This window comes from Furipterus horrens, unplaced genomic scaffold (assembly GCF_987537825.1).
Source record: "Furipterus horrens unplaced genomic scaffold, mFurHor1.1.pri manual_scaffold_3, whole genome shotgun sequence".
In the NCBI taxonomy this organism is placed as follows: Eukaryota; Metazoa; Chordata; class Mammalia; order Chiroptera; family Furipteridae; genus Furipterus; species Furipterus horrens.
Genome location: NW_028327173.1, coordinates 78,987,106 through 79,003,882, shown reverse-complemented (window position 1 = coordinate 79,003,882; position 16,777 = coordinate 78,987,106). Strand labels below are relative to the sequence as shown.

The 16,777-nt window shown below is 40.4% G+C and overlaps 1 protein-coding gene across 2 annotated transcripts in view; it reads left to right on the top strand.

The window, feature by feature from the left end:
- KDM1B (lysine demethylase 1B) overlaps positions 1–16,566 on the top strand; it is a 49,803-nt gene extending 33,237 nt beyond the window's left edge. For both annotated transcript variants that reach the window (XM_090269778.1, XM_090269779.1), the window contains 9 exons: positions 743–914; positions 3,566–3,693; positions 4,691–4,822; positions 5,398–5,472; positions 8,594–8,710; positions 9,380–9,505; positions 10,359–10,481; positions 12,247–12,399; positions 15,990–16,566. In XM_090269778.1, the coding sequence (XP_090125904.1) occupies positions 743–914; positions 3,566–3,693; positions 4,691–4,822; positions 5,398–5,472; positions 8,594–8,710; positions 9,380–9,505; positions 10,359–10,481; positions 12,247–12,399; positions 15,990–16,073 (1,110 nt within the window). In that variant the 3' untranslated portion in view covers positions 16,074–16,566. The remainder of the gene's footprint in view (positions 1–742; positions 915–3,565; positions 3,694–4,690; positions 4,823–5,397; positions 5,473–8,593; positions 8,711–9,379; positions 9,506–10,358; positions 10,482–12,246; positions 12,400–15,989) is intronic.
- The last annotated feature ends 211 nt before the right edge of the window (positions 16,567–16,777 follow it).

Sequence of the window (16,777 nt, the reverse complement as noted above, 5' to 3'; positions counted from 1 at the left end):
ATAAAGACAATTATAGTTCTTCTTTTCTGAGAAGGTGATACTAGAGGACTTAAAATACTTTTTTCTTTTTCTAAGATCTTTAATTATATTTGTATGTTATTTTCAGGCCACTGGATTAGCTCATAGTTTTAGGGTTGCCAGATTAAGTAAATAATAATACAGAATGCCCAGTTAAATTCAGATAAATAACAAGTAATTTTTTAGGATAAGTATGTCCCAGGTATTACACGGGACATAATTATCCTAAAAAACAATTTGTTACTGTTTATCTGAGAGTGAAATATAACTGGGCATCCTTTTACTGGGCAACCCTGCGTAGTTTCTCTGAAGGCTTGGTAGGCCCAATGTTTTTCCTGAAATATTTATTGACAGTAGATTCAGTTTAACTTCTGTGAGAGTTTGTGTGTTTGTGTGCTCATGTATGTGAGAGTCCATCGAGGGGACAGGCTGTCAGAGCGAGGAGAGGCAGTGCAGCCTTAGTAAACACTGGCTGCAGTGCTGAGAGTGCCTGGCAGAGAAGCCGCTGCTGTCACCTTCACATTCTCATAAAATGAAGCCTTAGAGGTTTTGTGCTCTTTTCCCACTGCCTTCCTTTGCTGCCATTTTCTGTTAAGAATACTTAGTCTTTTCTGAGAGGTACTAGACCACTTTCTCCATGAGAGCTCTGTCTAATTTCAGCTTAGAACCTGTACAGATTTTTTCCAGGGAAAATTTTCACCTTCTTATTCTTATTATTTTGAAGCTTGGCATCAGCATGCATAAATTTGGAGAAAGATGTGACTTAATTCAGGAAGGTGGAAGAATTACTGACCCCACTATTGACAAGCGCATGGATTTTCATTTTAATGCTCTCTTGGATGTTGTCTCTGAGTGGAGGAAGGATAAGACTCAGCTCCAAGATGTTCCTTTAGGAGGTATGGGGAGAGTGATGTTCTGATTGTTCCACCTGAGTCTCGTTCTAACCTAAGTTTGGCCAGCAGTAGCATCGTCCATCCATGAGGTTGATGTATGCACTAAGAATAGTCCTTCAGAGCCTTCCTTTTGGACTGATGGGTTCTCTGGACGGTTCTGCAGAGGGAGCAGAACTTCCTCAGTGACCTTTAGATGCCTATATGCACACACAAATCTTTGCATGATAGCTGGTGTTTCAAAAACTATGTGAACATTTAATTTTCAGTTTCCCAGAGGAGCTTCCTTTTAAGTTTGATAAGCCCTATGTGAATAAATAGTAACCATATAATTTATTTTCTAGATAAGAGTTTCTATGTGCCAGGATCCTTTTTCTGTTTGGGGGCAGTAGTTTAAGATTTTTTCAGTATATTTTGTTTAAGAATACAAGAATGTATGTTATAGTTTAATAATTTTACTTCAAATTCTTTAGGCTTTGGTCCTAAATGGACAAGATTAATTAACCACAACCCTTTAGAAAGCTTGACTGTATGTATCATGACTCATTTCCATGATGGTGCCAGCTGAGATTTTACTACAGTGCCTTTTAAATTGATACTCATTCAACTTACAGTTCTATGACCTGAATGTATTTACTTATAATTCTTGGAAGCATGTCAGAATTTCTTAAAGTATGAACATTTGAACTCAATTTTCAAGATATTAATTTGCTTCAACTATATATTTCTTTTGAGGGTTCTAAGTTCCTCATCCTGGTATACACACACTTTATCTCTGTTTGGGATAAACTTCTCAGTAGCAGGGACTGTTTGTCTCTTGTTTTATATTTGCCCTCCCCACCCCTACCTTCTGAGACTGACCCACACTGTAATCCCTTTAGTGTTGACAGACAAACCATAACAGAACATTTTCTGATATTTATTGGGGTCAACAGGGATCATTTAATTATATGATGAAGTGTCCAGACCAAGTGGTGAGTTGTTGAATTTTCTGGAATTGAAGATAGTTATTAGGCTGACTTTCAGAGTGTTCTCAGAATTTAGTTAGTGTTTTTCACACGTGTGGTAGTCACTGGATAGCATTTTCTTTATAGCTCTTTCAGTTTCACTAAATAAAAGCGTAATACTGCTTCGTTTGGGCCTTCCTTAAAAATAAGGGAGGATCAGCAACACTTACTGTGTAGATAGTTATTTCATTATATTAATATATTTTTTGAAGAACTTTAATAATAATATATACATCTCTATATAAGGTTAGTTATAGCTGTCCTAGCAGTATCTCAGCTGTCTGAGATCTCACTTTGTTACCACGTAGCTGAAAAAAAAAATGTAAATATACTAAGAAGCTAGAATTAATTTCACAAAGCATATGTACTAAAACTTTTAAACAGTATTTACATAGAAATCACATTTAGACTTTTCTCTGTTTATATTTAATTTTATATACTGTTCCAGCAATCTTGGTTCTTGATGATCCTCTACAAAATCTAAAGGAAAAGAGAAGCGACAGGAGGCAGGAGTGGGATTTCTACAAGAAGGTTCCGAAAGTGGTAAAAAAGCCCAGTGGTCTAGGGCCCACAACCTGGCGCACATCCAGAGGTCCTATGACATCCCCACATTACAGTCTAGTAGATGAATGGAAATTTTTAATGAGAATCTTGAGTTGTCTAAAAAGCAGAAGTTTGCTGACACTTAGTTCTGTTGCTAGTCAAGCAAGTTCACAGTACTTTGTAGAAGCTTTGTGTCTGCAGTGTGCGCATTGGATGGTCATCTTCCCCGAGAAGTTTATAAAGAAGTGACCTGGACTAAGATTCTTACACTTTGTTAGTTGTGAGCCTCCCCTACACCCCAAAAACAGAGTCTCAGACAGTAATTGGATCACATCACTGCGCTATGTATACGTAGCTGGAAGTTCCAGCTGAGTGGGTTGGTAAATGCTGGTGTTGATAACAAGATGTGATTTCTGAGGCGTGTGGAGTCCGGGTGCTGCTGCGTTGGGAGCAGGGTGGGGTAGGCCTTCAGTGAGGGGGAGTCGCCGACCCGGTGGGGCTGGCGTTGACCTGCAGAGCCTGTGAGTGGGCAGATGGTGTTGCCAAGTTTGGAAAGGCTAAAAATGTGCTGGCACAGTCTGGCTTTGGGTTTGGGATTTATTACAACAGGCAACAGCAAACCAGTAATTAAAGGTCCTGAGGCAGAGGGTTGCCGTGATGACAATCCTTAATGGAATGTTCTTGTTGGGGAGAGAATATATCCAACAGTCAGTGTATCACAGATCTCCCAGTTGAGGTGAGATGCTATGAAAACTTGGCTTAACATGATGGCAGTGAGACCAGAAAGGAATGGGAATTCTCTGTATGTCTGTATATGTACAGGGGGTGCTTTTCTGTATTTTGAGCAAAATAAGAAACAGCTTCTCAACCACACAGAAATGAAACATGGCTGAAGATACAACCTACATAGCTTTGTTTCCAGTTAAGATAAGCTTTTACTTCCTGAGAGAAACCAACATTATCAACATATTTTTTCCCCTGAGTTGGTTTGGGAAAGTCCTTCATAAGTTTGGGGTTTTGCAGTTGAAGGAAGTTGAAAGCAAAAGATAAGGAATTAGAGAATACTGCTAAAGCTGTTTTTTCTGCTTTGATCCATTCCCATTACAGAAAAGATAGAGGAGATCTACAAAGCTTTTATTAAGGAGTCTGGTATCCAATTCAGTGAACTGGAAGAACAGGTGCTTCAGTTCCACCTCAGTAACCTGGAATATGCCTGTGGCAGCAACCTTCATCAGGTGTGACTGGCTTTCATGAAATGTGCTTCGAAATGCTTTTTTTATGTGTATGTGTGTGTGTTTTATATAATCTCAATACCGGTTTGGATAAACAGGAAACAATGGTTCTGCTGCTGAAAAGTTCGAAAACCACGATTTCAGAGCATATTAACCCCACAGTGGTTTTGAAAAAAATGATTTTTTTTTGTTAGAAAAACGCAAGAGAAACCTTCTTCCCAGTCATGCCTGTGAAGAAGTTTAGTGTGTAAACCTAATACAGCAGTGCTTTTGAGGCGACCTGGGGAGAGGTCCAGAGTCTTGAGCGTTCCTGCCCCTCAGGAGGCCCTGGAGGCCCTTTTGTGGAGCCCCGCAGGGCCTGAAAACACTGCTCTCAAGAGACCAAAAGAGAGTATCCTTGCAGTTGTGGTCTGTTTCTCTTGCTAAAATGAATTTAAACTTGCCTAACTTATCCAAGGTGATTTTGATACTTAAATATTCAGTATTTTGAATGGAGGCCCCTGACTGAATTGTCCTCTCTGGGGCCTCTCCCTGTTTCTTTGATTCTTCACGGTGATTGGAATAGCACTGTTTTCCAAAATCAGGCTGCGTTTCAGCCTCTGTAGAGTTTCCATGCGGAAGACCAGTAGTTGGCATATTTTTATATAGAGTTGGTCAAATGTTTTACTTCATAGAATTCTTCTTCTCCAGGGCTGTTGATACATAACATGTCTTTTATGTTTATTAAGGAGTGGTGCCCACAACCAGATCATACCTACCTTTTGTTCTAAAATAAGCTTTCCTGTGCGTTGTTGAGCAATTCCTTCCCCAACAGCGGCATCTGCCTGGGCTGGTCTGTGGGTTCCCTCCTTCCATCATGTTTTGCCCTGTTCACGGAAGCCCTGCCCTCCTGCTTCAGGTAGTTTTTCCTGTGCTGGATTCCTTTCTTGTCCCCTAGGTGCAGGCTCGAGAAGAGGTGGGAACACCTCTTCTGTTCCCAGCCTCTCCTGTTGTTTCCCAGGTGTCTGCTCGTTCCTGGGACCACAACGAATTCTTTGCCCAGTTTGCTGGTGATCACACTCTCCTCACTCCCGGCTATTCTGTCATCATTGAAAAACTGGCTGAAGGACTAGACATTCGACTCAAATCTCCCGTGAGTACGACAGCAGTGGGAGGCTCTGGTCTGGCCTTGTTCTTAGAGTATATGAAGTTTGGGGCATGTGGATTACACAGGAGACAAGTACTTGCTGTGACTGTCAGCCGATGCCTCCAAATATTGTTATGATACGGTTGTAGCATCATCTATGTCAATTATGTAGCTGCTGATGTTTGGAAACAGTAGTGGCACAGATGCATTTTCATTAATAATAAGGTGTTTAAGTTTCTCACATCTCTGACCCAAAGCTGTTATTTTCATTTAAAAATTTTTCCCTCATGGTTTTGTCCCTGTGAGTTTGTATTGTTCATTGTTGTAATCATAAAGGCAATTATTTATATTACACTTTACACTGTATTATAAAGGTTTTCCATATTTTAACATAATAAATTTATAAATTTTAATGGTTGAGTGATAGTTTCCTGAAATAGGCTATCACTGTTGCTTTGATCTCTAAATGCCAAGAAATGATTTCCCATAGCCTTGGAGATGTAAACTGACATATAGAATTGCAAAGGGTCCTGGATCATATGATTCCATCACGTTTTTTATAATTGTTTTTTCTTGAGCAGGTACAGAGTATTGATTATTCTGGAGATGAAGTACAAGTTACCACAACAGATAGGACAGGGTACACAGCACAAAAGGTGAGTGCTAGAATTTCACTAGCTGTGTCAGGATCTGGCAATAAGGGAAAAGAATCTTTTCCACCAAGAAGTTGGCCTTTGGCAATCTGCCTGCAGCACCGTGTTTGACTTCTGAAGAGTTACATATGTCCACTGAATTGTGCGGTGGATGTGCAAATCCGATTTAACTAATCCAGCACTATGTATATTCATGGCAGATGGAAATCTGAATAGTGTTCCTTAAAGTGGGTTCTATGGTACATATGGTCATGAGAATTGAACAGAAAATAGTCTTTGGAGACATATGTTTGAAAAGTATCGTATACTACAGTCTACTTTTAGGGTTAAATGGGAGCATATTAAAAGTCCTCCATTAAAAAACATTTTTTTTTTTTACTTTAATTTAGTGTTCCAAATTGGTAGGGTTTTTGTGTCTTTTTATGTTTATTTCTTTTGTTTTTTTTGGTGGTAGTTGTTTGTTTTACCATGGAACCATTTTTCAAATCAAGAAAGCTCTGTTTTCATTCCGAAACTGCAGAAGTACTTTTATGTTATTTGAATTTTTTGTAAACCACTTTAGTAGGTGGACAGTGAAAGATGCTGTAATGTAATATGTTAAATCATACTGAGATTTCTATAATGTTGGAGAACAAAGGTGCTTACTTGGGGAAGAGGGCTATTAATAAACCCTGTAAATTTATTTAAATTTAGTTATGTCTGAAATGATTAACAATAAGTATATTTGATGAACTATCATTAGTTCCTACTAGATATGTTTCAAACTTAAAAGCATTTCATAGTCCTTGATATTCATACAAAAATAAAGGATTGCATGTCGAGTAGAAAGATAGGGTATAGTGTATGAGTCCAGGGGAGGGGTCCTGATATTATTCCTGCCTTTAACTAGCTGGGTAGCAAATAGTGGTCCTATAGACTTGGGACTAAGTGGTTCTCAGTTCTGGCTGCATGTTGGAATCACTCGGAAGGTGCTTTAAAAGAAAGACTGCAAAACCTCACCCCACAGGGATTCTTTCTGGATTGGTCTGGTCATGTTTGTAATGCTCCCCAAGTGATTACAGCCTGCAGCCGGACTGGAGAACCACTGGGCAACTGTCCTTGTCCATGAGCCCCGAGATGAAAATCAGACTAATCTCTAAAGATCTTCCTACTGGTAAAACTTCTTTTAATTCCTCTTTTTAAAATTGCAAGTCAGTGAATGGCTCAGCCTCTGGTATTTTGTAACTTGGCCTTTGGCATCCGGGATAACATGCTTGTTTGACTCACCCCGCTGGGCCACCTGCTGCTGACCCTGAGCCAGCACGTTTGCACTTCCTGCTTTGTTTTCTGGCTCTCCAGAGGCATCAGGGCATAGTTTGAGTCTGTGTTTCAATGACTGCTCAGAATGTTGAAAGCAAACATTTTTATTTTTATGGTTGTCAACATGCATCACACAGTTTGAATTGGAAGTTTCCCCAGCTTATATGTGAAAGATAAACATCTGACAAACTGTAATTCAGTCTAGGTTGCTCACGCTGAGATCTAGCTTTAGTTCTTTACCAGGGTATGTTTACATCTTGTGGCTATTGGTTTTGAAAGCTTTTGTTGTTAAGGAAATCTCTAGATTTTATATTCTTGTGTTTTTTATTTATATATCCAAGAGAATAATATTTTTTGTTACATGGTAGCTATTTTCTATAACCAGATTAAGGATAGAGTACATCTTTTTTTATTTTTTTTATTTTCTCATTTTCTTATGGCAGAAAACAACAAAATCCCAGGAAGAACCCTAAACTTCCTGTGATCATGGAGTTTGGGGGTTCACGCCAAATACACTAAATCTTTGGTGGAGGCCATGGTAGATTTGGTGCTTGGCATTCAGCTTCATTCCACTCCCATCTTCTTGTTATATTGCACCGTAGATGCTAGAAAATAAGCATGTGCACACACATGCACACCCCTTCCCAGACTCTTTTGCAGCTGAGACTCAGTAAGAAATGGTTCAGTCACTCAGGTGCACTTGCGTGATCTGGAAGGTAGAGTCTGGCTTTTACTTCAACTTCTGCAGCATCTGCTGACAAGGATAACGGTCAAGGTGTTGGGTTATTCAGCAGAGACAGTAGAGGGTCCCGTTCACTCATTAACTGCAAGGGAGTCAAGACGCATGGCACGAGGAACCCGTTGTGCTGGTGCAGGTTGTTCTGTAGGTGGCAGGGTTCTGATAGCAGCAGTGGGCGCTCCTGCTTGTGGCAATGGTAACATGGCTCTGGAGCCAGAAATTTCCTGGCTGTGTCAAGAGACAGCAAGTTTCTTCGATGGCCTGGTTTTGTTTCCCAAAGGAGCTTCCTTTTAAGTAGAGTATGATAAGTCCTATATGAATAAATAATAGCCACATAATTTCTTTTCTAGATAAGAATTTTTATATGCCAGGATTTCTTCTTTTCCTTTTTGGGGGCAGTAGGTTGAGATTTTGTGATGTAACTTTTAAGAGTCGTTCTTGAAGGCTTTGTTAGCATCTGTTACTTCATCTGTTAACTAAATGAATGTACAGTATAAGCCATTTGGACCCTGCAATAAGTTGCTTCCACCTTTAAAAAAAATTTCATGAGTTTTACATGATTGTAGTCATTCCTAGTGCTTGTGATGTGCTTTTCCATTTATGAAGCATATTGATGTATATTGTAAGCGTTTTTGTTTTAAGCAATTTCCTAATCCTTTGAGGTTAGTAGGCCAGATATTACCTCAGCCACACATTATAAAGTGTGAGGAATGATACACAAGTCTTGTTCTCCTGATTCCATATTTAGGTACATTTCTTCTTATAGCACTGCTTTTCAGGGTTAGGACCTGCTGACTCTTCTTAATCTGGGGTTATTGTAAATCATAAAGACTGCTCTGCAAGTTCCTCCATGTGGAGGCTACTTCTGCCCAGACAGGCACCCTTGTGCAGTGAACAATCTGTGCAACTGAGTGGCCACTCTGGTCCTTATGAATAGAATAACATGGAATGTTGACTATCTCATGACGAGCAGTAGGGAGTGATGTTCCTTAGGCATTGAGATTTTCCTGGAAATGCACCCAGTATGTTGTTGTGGTATTAGGTTCAGTTGCTGGTTGTGTATTAACTATTAATTGTTTCCCACAGGTATTAGTCACTGTCCCACTGGCCTTACTGCAGAAAGGTGCCATTCAGTTTAACCCACCACTGTCAGACAAGAAGATGAAGGCCATCAACAGCTTAGGTGCAGGCATCATTGAAAAGGTGACTAGACTACCTAAGCCCCAGAATTATAGATATTAACGTCAGATGACAGGAGTACCTTTGCCTGTGATATTGAGAAGTAGTGGGTAACCTTTGAATCCAAATAAAATTTGAAGATTCCCTTTTCATTTGAATAATTGTTCCTGCAGAATAAGAGAGGATATTATGAAAACATAAGGAAGAGAGCTGGCTGAGGTCTGTAAATTTTAACTTCAGGAGGATAAATCTTGTTACTCAAAATTTGAACTTGTTATCTAAATGAACAGTTCTTTGTTTTCTGCTTTTCATCTCTGCCTCCATTAATTGGCCCCAATGAGGAGAATGTTTTACTCCCTCTGCCTTTGAAATCTCTCAGCAGAATCTGCCAGTGCAGCAGTAGATACCGGCGGTCGTATGAGGAGTCAGAATGTATCCTCAAGACCCATGTCTCAGGAATGCTTTGCATTTTCAGATTAGCCTAGAGGTTGTCAGAGGGAATATGGGACTGAGGGACATAAAAGGCCAGATGCTCATGGAGAGAAGAAAGGAGGTGGGAGAATGGAAAGGGAGTAGTGAGGTTTGTTTGTTTTCTAACATGATTTTAGTTAAGAGCTATAGATTGCTTCTTGGAGATTGCTGTACTTTGGATTCAAGAAACTCTTAACCATCTTTCTCCTGTTTACTTTCCAGATAGCCTTGCAATTTCCTTACAGATTTTGGGACAATAAAGTTCAAGGGGCGGACTTTTTCGGTCACGTTCCTCCTAGTGCCAGCAAACGAGGGCTTTTTGCTGTATTCTATGACATGGATCCTCAGGTAAAGTCGTTGGTGAAATGGGTTTGAATTTTATTATTAGTTTAAAATTTGATGTTGTAATTTTTAAATTTTTTACATTTAAGCTCAGAAACTAATGGACATTGTGGACACTCTGGATACATGTTTTTCTGTAGCATAGCACCAATATCTGCCATACTTTCTCAAAGTATTAATGTTGCTCCCCGAGAAATGAATTAGTCACTTGTGGAAGCTGATAGGGGAATTCTTCTCAGGGACAGTCCAAGACAGCACAGCAATGAGTGGTACCTGAAGAGTACTCTCCAAGGGTCCGCCAGTGGTGCTGTGAAGGGTGGAACATGATTGGCCCAGGTGAGGGTGGGTCTTGGTGTCAGCAGATGTGATTGGTGGGGGACAAAGTGGGGCGGGCATACCTGTAACTTGAAAGCTATGGTAGTGCTGATGTCATGCAAAAGAATCCCAATTTCTTTTTTTTGTCTCCATTCCAAAAAAAACATCTTAAAAGGTTTCACATGGGAGCCTAGGGCACAATTTCTTTACCATGAGAAAGTTCTTTCCATTATTTTATCCACACACTTCCCTTCTCTACCTTGTTCCGTTCCTTCTAAAAAAGTTCTTATAGGGGAAGAGCCAAGGGAACTCTGAATTTGATATTTACATTGCTTCCTGCATTCTTTGAACATGGAACAATAAAGTGGACAGATGAATAATGAGTGTTTGTGAGGAAAATGGGCTGGTGATTGAAAGGGGAGGGGACAGTAGGAAATAATGAAATTTAATTTGTGAGATTGAGGTCATCTCTTCGGAACCATGCATTCAGAGATTCTTGTACCAAAGCAAAAAGTGTAGCTGCTTTTTTCTTCCGTGTGTCCAGAAGAAACACAGCGTGTTGATGTCAGTGATTGCCGGGGAGGCGGTGGCCTCCCTCAGGAGCCTGGAGGACAAGCAGGTGCTGCAGCAGTGCATGGCTACCCTCCGGGAGCTGTTCAAGGAGCAGGTCAGACACACCCTCTCTGAAAGGGGAAAGACATGCCTGTCTGGGTGTGCTCTTCAGAGTGGGGTGGAGGCAAAGCAAGCCATCATCACTGAGCGTGAAAAGAATAAGGCAGTAGGCCACATTAATCCTTTCAATGTCTTAACTGTCCACCTAAATTGCTGGATTAGTTTGCTAGGCCTGCCATAACAAAATACCATGGAGCCTGGGTGGTTTAAACAATGGAAGTTTATTTTCTGACCATTCTGGAAACTAGAAGTCCAAGATTAAGGTGTTGACAGGTTTGATTTCTTTGCGTACAGATGGCTGGCTTCTTGCTGTGACCGCACATGGTTGCCCTTTTGTTGTCTGTGTCATCTCCTTACAAGGACACCAGTCATACTGGACTAAGGCCCTCCCTAACAACGACATTTTAACTTTATTACCTCGTAAAAGGCTCTTTCTCAAACAGTCTCATTATAAAGTAGTGGGGGTTAGGGCTTCAACACAGATTTTAGGGGAACACAAATGTAGCCCATATCAGTACCCCATCCCTCCTCTTAAACTGTTATCTTCCTTCACCTTTTCCTCAAATCACGCATACCCCCTTTTCTTTGCTCAGGATGTACAGATGTTCCACAGATTCTGTGTTTATCCAAAGCCTAGCAGGCTGTGGTGACAACTTTCCTTTTAAAGAGACATTGTCCATAATTTTCTCATACCCTACATATGCAGCTGGTCTCTTTTTTTTTTCTTTTCTCCAAGGAGCTCAAGGTTCTTTTTATTTGCCAATTTACCAAATCTCACAGTCTCTGCAAATTTATAAATGGCATGGCTTATATCTTTTTCAAATAAAGGAACAGAAGTTGAGAGAAGTGAAATAACTCAAAAGTTACATAAATTAAGAAAGAGAGGCCATCCAGGGGTGGTGCTTATTTTGTGTGATGTCATATCTCACAGTCCCTAGCTTTGGGATTTTGTCCAAAAATTTGTTTTCAAATTAGTTATTTAGAACTGAGGACGTAGTTTCTATAGAAATAATTTTCATGGTATGCTTGTCAAAGACCATCCTATAAAACGATTTGATCCCTGGCTGGTGTGGCTCAGTGAATTGAGTGCCAGCCTGTGAACCAAAGAGTCGCCAGTTCGATTCCCAGTCAGGGCACATGCCTGGCTTGTAGTCCAGGTCCCCAGTTGGGGGCACGTGAGAGGCGACCACACATTGCTGTTTCTCTCTCTTTCTCCCTCCCTTCCCCTCTCTCTGAAAACAAATTTTAAAAAATCTTTTTTAAAAAATAAAATGATTTGAAATTTAGAGTGTGTGAAACATATCCTTGGATAGCCATTTTGTGGAGGACCCTGTTGAGAATTTCACCTTGAGGTCCAAGAACTCCAGCCTTCCCTTTCCTACTGTGGCCCAGAGACCCTTTTTCCTCCATCTCTCCGGCACAGGCTAGGCTGTGGGAAATGGAATGCCTGAACTCTTAGCCAGTGGTGATGGCCCCATGTGGGTGGGGGAAATATGTGTCTAGCAGAAGGATAAATGGTAAAATGAGAAGACACGTGTTGGGGGAGGTTGCAGAGTTGGGGCAGGAGGTACAGAAAGGTACACAGATACAGGGTAGTCATAAGGGGCTCAGAGGAACATACTGAGAATGGCTATTCCATAATGCTACAAGAATGAACTCGATTTCTAATGGGAGGGAGGACTGGATATTTATTACTTGGGGTAACATGATATCTCAGTCCCTTCTTGATCCTGTTTTATGATTCCTTCAACTTGACATAGGAAGTCCCAGATCCCACAAAATATTTTGTCACTCGGTGGAGCACGGACCCCTGGATCCAGATGGCATACAGTTTTGTGAAGACAGGTGGGAGCGGTGAAGCCTATGACATCATTGCGGAAGAAATACAGGGAACCATCTTCTTTGCTGGCGAGGTGTGTATCATGATCCTGAACCCAGTTTTATTTTGATTACCTTCTTTTAATTCAAGTGATATATGTCCAGAGTTTTAAAATAGTGTCAAATACTTTCAAGTGTTAGGACAACAAACAGCACATGTTCTCTCAACATCTTCCTCAAACTTCCAGAGCATCCATTTTTAACTCTTTCTGATGTTTCTTCTGGAATTTACTTCATTTTAAAAATACTTATATTGTCTTCAGATATAACAAGTTAGACATTATCTACTGACGTCCTTTTAGGTTAAAGGTTTAGCCCATTTAGTGTCTTCGCAATGTGGTTATTTCATAGTGAAGCTGGCATCAGTGTTCACGTGATGTGGCTAGGTCAGTGTTGCTGCTGCTGAGCCAGGGAGTTCATTCTGTTCTTACACGGCTTTCCGGGGTCCTTGTCCCTCTGCTCCTGTCTGCACTGGTTGATCTCTAGGACTCCTCCAGAGCTGTCCTCCTGGGCACGTCTCCTCCTCACCTTTCCAGGGTTGGGGGCTTTATTTTCTAGATTCCTCTCTTTTTAAATATTATTTTAATCATGATAAACTACACATAACAAAATTTACCATTTTAACTAATTAAGGGTACAGTTCAGTGCCATTAAATACCTTCGCATTGTTGAACAACCATCACTACTACCTTCTCCAGAACGTTTTCATCCTGCAGAACTGAAACTCTGTCCCCATTAAACAACGTTCCTCCCCCGCCAGCCACTGGCAGCCGCCACTTTCTGTCTCTATGGATTTTTCTGGGTACATCGTATAAGTGGCATCACACAGTATTTGTCCTTTTGTGACTGGCTTATTTCACTTAGCATAATGTCCTCAGGTTTCATCGGTGTTGTAGTGGGTGTAAGAATGCCCTTGCTTTTTAAGACTAGCTAATATTTCATTATATGTGTACATCACATTCTGAGTTGCTCCCGCCTTTTGGCTGTTGTGAACAGTGCTGTGTGCAGGTTCTCTCTTCAGGAACTGATCTCTTCTTTTCGGTATTTACCCAGAAGAGGCATTGCTGGATCATATATTCACCCTATTTTTAAATTTTTGAGGAGCCACTACACCTTTTTCCAAAGCAACTGTTTTACATTTCTACCACCAAGGCACAAGATTCGAATTTCTGCATGTCCTCAGCAAAACTTTGCTTTTCGATAATAGCCATCCTAATGGGTGCAAAGGGGCCTTTCTTCTTTCTTGGTTTACTTCTGTTGAAAAGTGTTCTGCTGTTGTGATTTCCAATCCTTTCTATGCCATTTTTTTATTTCTTGCATCTAGAAACTCATGTCCTTCAGCCCTGGATTTTACTTATTTTCACTTTTCTTATTTCTGATCTCCTGTTACATACATTGGAACTCTTACATTATCTAATTTTCTTTTCTTTGCTATTATTCACCTTTTTATCGTAGTTTTGTGGTGGGGAGATTTTCCAACCTTTACACTGACTTAAAGTTTTGGCTTTTACTTTATGAGCACTTTATTCTCAGTTTATTCCCTTTTGGTAGCTTCCTCTTCTTGCTTGGTAATTAATTGTTCCTTGTATGACTCTTCAGAGTTCCTATTTTGTCTCCTTTAGCCTGCGCCCATTATATGTCCAAATAGCCAGTCCTTGACTGTCTGCTTAGATTTGAGTGAGGCATTTTTATCTGTATTTTTGAGTCGTTTAAAAGAAGCCAACTGAAAGATCTAGCAAGCTCACCCACTAGTGGTTGAATTCCCAAATCAGTATCTATAGCTCTTTTCTGTGGGAACATGTAGTTTCTGTCATTTCAAGGCGAAAGTTTAGCTCCTGGCATTCTGGGAGCCGGAAGCCTCTCAATTATGAATACTTTACTTAATCCCTGGATTTTATTTTTTTGCCTTTTTCTATTGTTATCCTTTTATTGTCCCAGTTTTTCCCCCGTTGCTCTCCCCTGCCCTGCCCCCCCAGCCCCTATTCCCAGTCAGTCCCCACCCCGTATCCATGTCCATGGGTCATATACATGTTCCTTGTTAATCCCCATTTTGTTCGCCACCTTACCCCTACCCTTAGGGGTTCATAGCAGGTGAGAGTGGGGAACCTAGTGAGGGATCAAAATGCTCTTTATAATCTTTAATTCCATTTTCACCCCCAACCTCTGCCTCCATGGTTCCTGATGTCCCCAGTGGCTGAGATTTTTAAGGATTCTTTGGGGTGAATGGCTTGCTTTTGTTATCACCCCATCCTGCCCTACTCCCCAAACTTAGCAGAGTAAAGTGAATTCTCAGCACTCTTTCATTTCATACTTTGTATGTTATAGTTTGGAATTACCCAAGTCTCCTAGCTTTATCTAAAATAGTTAGTGTTTCTTATTTTCTCTCTTATTTGTGAGCAATCACAAAAGACCGTCATTGGAAAACAAGCGCCCTGGCTGGTGTGGCTCAGTGGCTTGAGTGCCAGCCTGTGAACTGAAAGGTTGCCAGTTTGATTCCCAGTCAGGGCACATGCCTGGGTTGTGGTCCCTTTGGGGACATGCAAGAGGCAACCGATCACACATCGATGTTTCTCTCCCTCTCTTCCCCTCTCTCTAAAAATAAATAAAATCTAGGGAAAAAAAAGAAAGAAAACCCAGCAATCTTTGATAATTCCTTGGCCTGTGGAGAGCCGGTGTGGTGGGGAGAGCACGTTGGCCGCATGCCAGGCGGCAGCAGCCTCCAAGAGGTGGCTGGATTAGGCCAACATGCCCTAGGGTGTGAGCAGGGTGTAGAACCTCTTTTGCTTTGCGTCTTTGATGGTTACTTTCTCATAAAACCCATTTCTTTGCGGTTTCTGCCACTGTCACGCTCTCCTCCTACTAGTAATTATATTCCTGCTGACCTAATCCTTTGTTTATTGAAGTTTTTGTCACATCTAGGATCCATGTCACTTTCCTTCCACCCCAGCCATCAATTTAGGTGACATGAAACCTTAAGCAGTTCACATGGAACTTGGTCTGTTTCTCATCCTTCTCCATTTTCTGTGACCCGCTCACTCCATTCGAGCTACTCTTTTCCATAGTCACATCCCAAGCTTACCTTCCTGTCCTGAATGTGCTTATTGTTCCCACTACAACCTCCTTGAAAGTGAGCTTGGCCCATTGACAGCACTCAACCTTTTGACTTTTCCCTTCCAGCTGAACTAGTCTGTCCTTTGAGTACCTCAGCTCTATCCTTTTGTTCTACCCATCTAGCGAAACACCAACTGCGGTTGAATTGTGACTCACTTTTTGTGCTTGTTTCATTTATTGTTGATTTAACAGCTAGGTTACTTGTCTGAGGAGAGGCACTGTCTTACTCATTGTGCTTAATTCCAATACCTGGCATGTTTAAGTATCTTATTGAATGCCAAACCTTACTTTACAGGAGTGCTGAATAAATTGTAGAATGAATGCATTTGACAAAGCATGGAAGAGAATCAGAAAAGGTCAAGTGCTCTGATGGGCGAGTATTGTTAACATGAACACATAGGAGTGGCACTAGTCTTCATTTTAGGAGGATCAGAGAAAGCATAAGCTTGTATTACCTTTCATATCATCTGAATTCCTTATACATGATTTCATATTACGCAATTATTTTTTACAGGCAACAAACAGACATTTTCCACAAACTGTTACAGGGGCATATTTGAGCGGTGTTCGAGAGGCAAGCAAGATTGCGGCATTTTAAATAGAATTTGTCTTGACCCAGCTTTCTTCTGTACTCCAAATTGGAAAGTTTGAAACACATTAACCTCACTTTCATAAAATCAAACAACAAAACCCTCTCTGGATAACAAAACTGAAATATTTCCAAGGTGGCTTGTTAATGTAAACCCATGTTACCATTCTGAAAGCAATAGCCCTAAAAATCATTTTATAAGCACTTATAATTTAGTTGTATTGTCCACACGTGTAACTAGTGCTTAATCTTCTGGATTTCAGAATAAGAATATAACCTTAAACTAAGATCTCAAATATGATTCTTCTGTGGTTGGAAATTCCCTTTAAAATTGACTTTTGGTTTGGCTGGTCAGTTTTCACACATTGAGAAACCAAGGCAATTAAGCAGAAATTAAAAAACCAGATACAGCCTTGTATTTTTCTTCTACAACAGTTTATCACTGTCTCTGCCAGTGAGCCTTAAGATTTTTATATAGCTCCAATATTGAGCTTTTACTTAAAATTTAAGTAAATTATCTTTGGATAGAGCACAAACTCTTCAGTCAAAAGTAAATGAAGCTTCCAGACTATTTTCTATTATACTTCCCATTGGGTATTCAAAAGAAATTTAAATTCAGGTATCTTTTGTGACAAAACATTTTAGATTTGTGTACTCATTGGCAAAAGAGCAAAATTTCCAATTCTTAAACAGTACAGGTTTGTACCGTTGAA